At 48.7% G+C, this 6,945-nt stretch overlaps 1 protein-coding gene across 2 annotated transcripts in view; it reads left to right on the forward strand.

Annotated features, from left to right (window-relative positions):
- The window catches only part of RAB11FIP3 (RAB11 family interacting protein 3), a 115,414-nt gene that overhangs the window by 69,348 nt on the left and 39,121 nt on the right, over positions 1 to 6,945 (forward strand). For both annotated transcript variants that reach the window (XM_023513811.1, XM_012805848.2), the window contains exon 3: positions 1,955 to 2,049. In XM_023513811.1, coding sequence (XP_023369579.1) covers positions 1,955 to 2,049 — 95 coding nt within the window. The remainder of the gene's footprint in view (positions 1 to 1,954; positions 2,050 to 6,945) is intronic.

A 6,945-nucleotide genomic window follows, 5' to 3' on the forward strand; every position in this document is an offset into this window, starting at 1 on the left:
TTTTTTTTTTCTCACTATAAAATCAAACATTTAGGGCGGCGCCTGTGGTTCAGTGAGTAGGGCACCGGCCCCATATACCAAGGGTGGCAAACCCGGCCCCAGTCAAACTGCAACAAAATATAGCCGGGCCTGTGGTCCCAGCTACTCAGGAGGCTGAGGCAAGAGAATCACCTAAGCCCAAGAGCTGGAGGTTGCTGTGAGCTGTGATGCCACAGCATTCTACTGAGGGCGACAAAGTGAGACGCTGTCTCTTAAAAAAAAACAAAAAAACACACAAACGTTTATTATAGAAAATAAGCAAAGTGAACAAAATAATTGCCCATGAGCCCAGCATCCAGATTAAGATATGTTATGTATTATTTATTTCTTCATACCTACACCTTCTTAAAAATAAATGTTTGTTTTGTTTGTGTGTGGCTTTTTTTTTTTTTTTTGAGACAGAGTTTCACTTTGTCACCCTGGATAGAGTGCTATTGAATCATAGCTGACAGCATCCTCAAACTCTTGGGCTCAAGTGATCCTCTTGTCTCAGCCTTCCAAGTAGCTGTGACTATAGGTGCCTGCCACAATGCCCAGCTATTTTTTAGAGATGGGATCTTGCTCTTGCTCAGGCTGGTCTTGAACTCCTGAGCTCAAGCAGTCCACCCATCTCAGCCTCCCAGAGTGCTAGGATTATAAATGTTTTTGAAAAATTAAATCTGCTAACCTGAGCAAGACTGAGTATAGCAGCCCATATAGCCTATGGCTAGGAGGAGTGAGAGTTAGAAATACCTGTATAGCTCAATAATGGAACACCTTGGTGAAAGGGGCATGGAGAGAGATTTAGCTCTCCTAAAGAGCATAAGAGACCGTGTGAGATGAGAGGATTGGTGAATTGGCAGTCTCTACACCTGTGGTGTTGAGAGACACGAGATTAGCCTTATAGTAGGCTGGAGGAGAAGGCAGTTGGGAGTGCGCGCATTTTATCACGGACCCGCTTACTCTGATTCTGTCATTTCTCCTGCCTGCAGAATGCCAGCATGTCATCTCTCTGCTAAAGACTAACATTTATCTTTTTTTTTTTTTTTTGCAGTTTTTTGGCTGGGGCTGGGTTTGAACCTGCCACCTCTGGCATCTGGGGCCAGCACCCTACTCCTTTGAACCACAGGCACTGCCTAAGATTTATCTTTCTAGGAAGACTGCTTTACTCTCTCAAAGACTCTCTCTCTCTCCCTTCAGCTAAAGTAAATAGCCCTCAGGCACCTATGAGCAATTGTTCCTGAGCAAGATAACAGCATACCTGAACACAGCTAGATAGGCTGGGGCTAGAGACCAACCAGTCCCAGGCCCTGATAACTGAGACCCCCTTCTCTACTAAATATAGAAAATTAACTGGATGTTAGGGCAGGTGCCTGTTGCTTGAGAGGCTGAGGCAGGAGGATTGCTTGAGCCCAAGATTTTGAGTTTGCTGTGAGCTATGATACCATAGCACTAAACCCAGGTTGACAGAGTAAGACTCTGTCTTAAGAAAATTAAAAATAGGCCAGGTGTTGTGGCTCATGCTAGTCTGAGCAAGTGGGAGACCCCGTCTCTAAAAAAAAAAAGATAACTGGGCGTTGTGGTGGGCTTCTATAGTTCCAACTACTTGGGGGGCTGAGATAAGAGAATTACTTGAGTTTGAGGTTGCTGTGAGCTAAGACACCACAGCACTCTGCCAAGGGTGACAAAGTAAGACTCTTGTCTCCAAAAAAAAAAAAAGGAAATTAAAAATAAAAAGTTTATCATCCCACCACCTCCCAGAGTCCTACCTGGAAGCACTGCTTTCAGATTTCTCTCCCTCACTCCCTCCATACCTGTGATCTCAGGGCCCCCAACTCCCACAGGAGCCTTCCCATGCCTGCTGGTCATGCACCTTCACCTGTGACCTCACTAGATGGCTCTAGGTGGCTCTGAGTACAGGGTCTTCTCCCCACAGGTCCTGATGGCCAGCCATACAGCAGCATCGCACCTGACCAGGACGAGGAGCCCCTGGCCTGTCCGGATGAGTTTGACGAGTTTGTCACCTATGAGGCAAGTGGTTTCCACCTGTGAGAGCTGACACCCCCTCCTTATGTTCTGCAGATCCTGCTTTCTGCAGGTGCCTCTAGGGCTGTTTTCTGTTTAAACTTGCCTGAAGCATTGCTGTGGTTGGTAGCTCCTGGGCTCCGGGGGATGGTGGCTGTGGCATGAGGTTGACAAGAGGTACACCCCTTTGGCTGTGCAGGAGTCCTCCCTGGGCCTGTTGTTGGACCTAGATTGGGTGGCTGATGATGTTGTGGTCATCTGTTAGGCAGACACAGAGCAGAGGACTTGTGAGGTTTCCTTTTACCAACTTAGGATGATTTTCTGTGTTTAGGGACATTTGACTAACACCTGCTTCCTGCTTGGCCCTCCTCCACCCTTGCTCCCAGATGCAGCCAGGACTGCTTGTTAGCTTAGCTTGTTGTGGTGATATATGTCTCCTGTAGCGTGGGTCCCTTATTCTCACCAAAGTGGAGGAGTTCTGGTAGCACAGTTGTGGGCTATAGGCTGCTGTACCCATGCCCTTCCCTCTGAGGGGTCACATGCCAGGAGAGCTAACATAGCTAGATCAGGAATATTTTCATCTTTACAAAAAAGGTAGGGGTGGCAGCTGCCAGCTCTGGTCAGCCTTCTGACTGGGCTGTGAGCTTGTGGGGCCTGAGTCTCCACTGTGAAATGAGGATTTCCTCATGGTGTCTGGGTGCTAGTGCGGCATGGGCTTCATGAGTCAGCTACCTCCTGTAATGATTTGTGTCTCTGCTCTGGAAAGCGTTCCCAGGTACTAAATGCCCTTCAGTTACCAGGCTCACTTGCTGACTGGTGTATTTCAGTTCTACCAACACAGACTCTCCTCTCCCCCTCCCATCCTCCCATCACTTGAGCACAATCTTACCTCATCATTTTGTCTCAAATTACCAGCAGGGCCTGAGCTCCCAGGGCAGGTGCACCTCTGATGTTGGAGTCTGTGTTCAGCTACACCTTGGTGTGATCGTTCAGCATGTGACTGGGTGGGGGCCTGCAAGATGCCAGCTGCAAGGGCAGTGTGGCAGGAGGTCGGGGTGCCCTTGCCTGGCTGTATTGTGTAGAACCCGAGTTTTGGAATGTGTTACCAGCCTCTGACCATGAAAAGACTGCTTCTGGGACATGAGGAAGACCCAGCGGGTTTACCGTTGGACATCAGAGGTTCTGCACAGGTTCATCCTGCATCTTCTCCAGACCATGGGATAGTAAACTGTTGTTTTGAGCCCTTAGTCTGCATTAGTTTGTTACTGCAGCCCTGGGACACTGTGAGTAGGGTTAGCCACAGTAGTAAAGATGTCAACGCATTTAGTTTGGAGGGTGAGAGCCCAGGCTGGTGTGCAGAGTAGGCCCTGCCCTGTGTGGGCCTACCCTTCATAGCCACCTGGGTGTGGCCTACATCTCCCTCAAGCCTTACGCTTGTTACCTCGGGAGTGGCAGGAATCCAACATTTCAAAGAATGAAAGCTTCTTGGATTTTGAGATTCTTATTTCTTTTTTAGAATGGAAGAAACATTTAAGTTTTGCTACTTAAAAAAATTAAGTCACTTCATATTTTAGAGCAGTTTTAGGTTTATAGAAAATGGAGCAGGCAGTTTAGAGCTTTCCTACCTAGCCCACACTGTTAACCTCTGCTGCAAGCAACTGGTATAAGTGTGGGACAGTCCCTGCAAGTAGAGCTGATGTATTGTCATTAACTGGAGTTCATAATTTTCTTTGAGGTGTCACGAGGGAGCCTCTGCAGATTCAGTCCCCCAGCCCACCTCTGGCAGCCACTGATCTCCTTCCTGGCTCATAGCTCTGATGTTTCCAGAATGTGGGAGAATTGGGAATATCAAGAGTGTGGCCTTTCCTGATCAGTTTCTTTCAGTGATATGTATCTAAGGTTTCTCCATGTCTTGCTTGTTAAAGTTTGGGTATAGGCCGAGCATGGTGGTTCACGCCTGTAATCCTAGCACTCTGGGAAGCCCAGGTGGATGGGTTGCCTGAGCTCATAGGTTCGAGACCAGTCTAAGCCAGAGCAAGACCTCACCTCTAAACAAACAAACAAAAAAAAAAATAGGTGAGCGTTGTGGCGGGCTCCTCCCAGCTACTTGGGAGGCTGAGACAAGAGTTTGAGGTTACTGGCTCGGCGCCTGTGGCTCAAGCGGCTAAGGCGCCAGCCACATACACCTAAGGTGGCAGGTTCGAATCTCCAGCCCAGGCCCGCCAAACAACAATGATGGCTTCAACCAAAAAAATGGCCAGGCGTTGTGGCGGGCGCCTGTAGTCCCAGCTACTTGGGAGGCTGAGGCAAGAGAATCGCTTGAGCCCAGGAGTTGGAGGTTGCTGTGAGCTGTGATGCCATGGCACTCTACCCAGGGGGATAGCTTGAGGCTCTGTCTCAAAAAAAAAAAAAAAAAAGAGTTTGAAGTTACTATAAGCTATGATGCTGCTATGGCACTCTACCCAGGGCAACCAAGTGACACTCTGCCTCAAAAAAAAAGGTATAATTTTCAGGAGTAAAACTGGATACTAGTGGAATTAGAAAGATTCCTCTTAAAAAACAGAAAAGCTTTTTACATTATACTGTTATCTTAAAAAGTCCAATAAAAATAGGATTAGAGAATATACCAATGTGTGTTGCATCCAGATGTGGTGCGTGGAGACCCTTCACTGGGGACGTGCAGAGGTAAGTAAGCCTTTTGTTGTTTTCTGGAGTGGTTGTAGTCAGAACCCATTTTGTTTGCCTGGGAAAGTGGTAGTGCCCAAGCACCGGCTTGACCGGGGCATTGCATGCTGTCACCTACTGATAAGCTGCATTCCTTCCAGGGACATTTTCTCAGAGGTCCTCCTGACCTGTGGTTGATCACAGAAGGAATCTTGAGTGAGAAGGGGAGCATTGCAGGGTGGGTGAGATTTGCCAATGAGTTTTTGGGCACAGTGATGAGAGGAAGGCTCCTGTGTAAGGATGGGGTGGGCAGGGGTGCAGAGTAGCTTGCAGGGTGGGAGTGGGTGTTTATCATTTCAGGAAGGGTCTTGCGACATCACAGAGAGAACAGGTGCAAACTAAGTGTGAGGTATATTCTACACTGCCTCTCTATGCCAGGCGTCCTCAAACTATGGCTCGCGGACCACCTACAGCCTGTCTAGGACATTTATCCGGCCCACCTGGTGTTTTCGCCGCCACTGCCTGTCCTGCTTAGCAGCCGACTAGTCCCGGGGCCCACAGTCCAGCCCTCCAATGGTCTGAGGGACAGTGAACTGGCCCCCTATTTAAAAAGTTTGAGGACCCCTGCTCTATGCTTTCTGTCTCCCTCCCTTCTGCTCTCACTGCCCATGCTATCTGGAGTAAAGAGCTACCCCAGTGAAATGATGGGGAAATGTGTCTGTTGTACAAATTGTTATCAGAACTTCAAAAACAAAAGCCTCTCTGTTTTGAGCCTTGACTGTTAGAACCAGCAAGGACGCTTCCTGACCTTTGCCTCTCCTGCCTGGCCAGCATTAACAGGAGGTTTAATAGAGTGTGTCTGGGAGCAGTTAAACTTTCTCCCAGGCGGGGATGTGCCTTCAGGTGAGCACAAAGTTTTGCAGAAACTCCAGCATGACTAGCACTAAGAAGGCGATGTTGTTGTCATTTGAGAAAAGCCAGTGACTTGGTCCTGACGGAGTTGCCTTGGGATGGCCATCTGCACCAGATAGCATGCCCTTGGAGCCCCCGCCCAGGCTAGCATCTGAGGGTAAGAAGAGACGCTAACTGACACTGGGCCCAGTATTCACTCTTTTATGGTAGAGAAAGGTTCAGGGAAGAAGGGACCATGTTCTGGGCAGTGTTGGCCACACTTGAGTTACTGATGATGGCTCTGAGCGCAGCTGTGTTCTCTGTCAGCCATTTAGAGGACTTGTAAACTAGCGAATGTATTAGCGTAGCAAACTTTTCTAAGATACTTTTTCTAAGATGCTTAAAAGTTAGCGTAGCAAACTTTTCTAAGATGCTTTTTGATTTTTCAAGTGAATTAATCTTAACATTTGTAATTTGTAAAAATGTTAAAAGTTGGCTTCTGGGCAAAGCTGCGTTCTGTCTGGCTGACAAATATAAACTGATGGGGTGTGTCTGGAAGCTGTTGTGTTTTATCCAGTGGACTGTGAGTGAACATGCAATGTGCTGTAAGGTGATTTTTGTCTCTTTTTGAAAAGCAGATGGTTACCTCTCTGCCCTGGAAAACTACCTGACTCTCTGACACTTAGGCAAAGTGGGCTTCACCAGTAGAGGCTGACCTGCAGACCTGGGTCACAGGAGAGCAGGTCAGGGCAGGGGCTGGGTAGTGGGGCAGCTCCCCAAGTACTTGGCCTTCCCTGACCACTCTCCAGGTACTCTCTGCCCCGACCCTGGGGCCTTGCATCTCTGAGCAGGAGGCTTGTTGCCACCCAGCACCCCAGCAGGGTGTCTATAGCAGTAGTATGGGGCTGGGACCTCCACAGCCCCAAGTTGTTGGTAATTTGGAGCAAATAAAGAGGTGAAAGCAAACATGAAGGGCTCTGAGGGGTATGCAGCTGTAATCACCTCTGTGTGATCTGCCATGTACTCGAGCCACTATGCAGCAGCAGGGAGGGACCAGGCTTACTTTGGAAGTGAAGTGGTGAGGGGCTGAGCAGCTACCCTCCTTCCCTAGCATATGAATGTTAGGCCTGGTGGGTGTCTCAGCCTCTGGCTTACAGGGAATTTCAGTTTGCACAGCATTCACCCAGTTGCTGCCGTATCGGGGAGAATTATTTCCAAGGTGAACTGTCCTGGCTCAGCTCTAAAGAGGCTGGCCCTCCACTCACAGGTACCCATCCTCAGCTGCAGGCCCAAATGCCCAGACCTTTTTCCCCTCCTGGGGGAGAAATGCTCAACTCAGGACTCTGT

This window comes from Otolemur garnettii, unplaced genomic scaffold (genome assembly GCF_000181295.1).
Source record: "Otolemur garnettii isolate 467f Iridium unplaced genomic scaffold, OtoGar3 scaffold00044, whole genome shotgun sequence".
In the NCBI taxonomy this organism is placed as follows: Eukaryota; Metazoa; Chordata; class Mammalia; order Primates; family Galagidae; genus Otolemur; species Otolemur garnettii.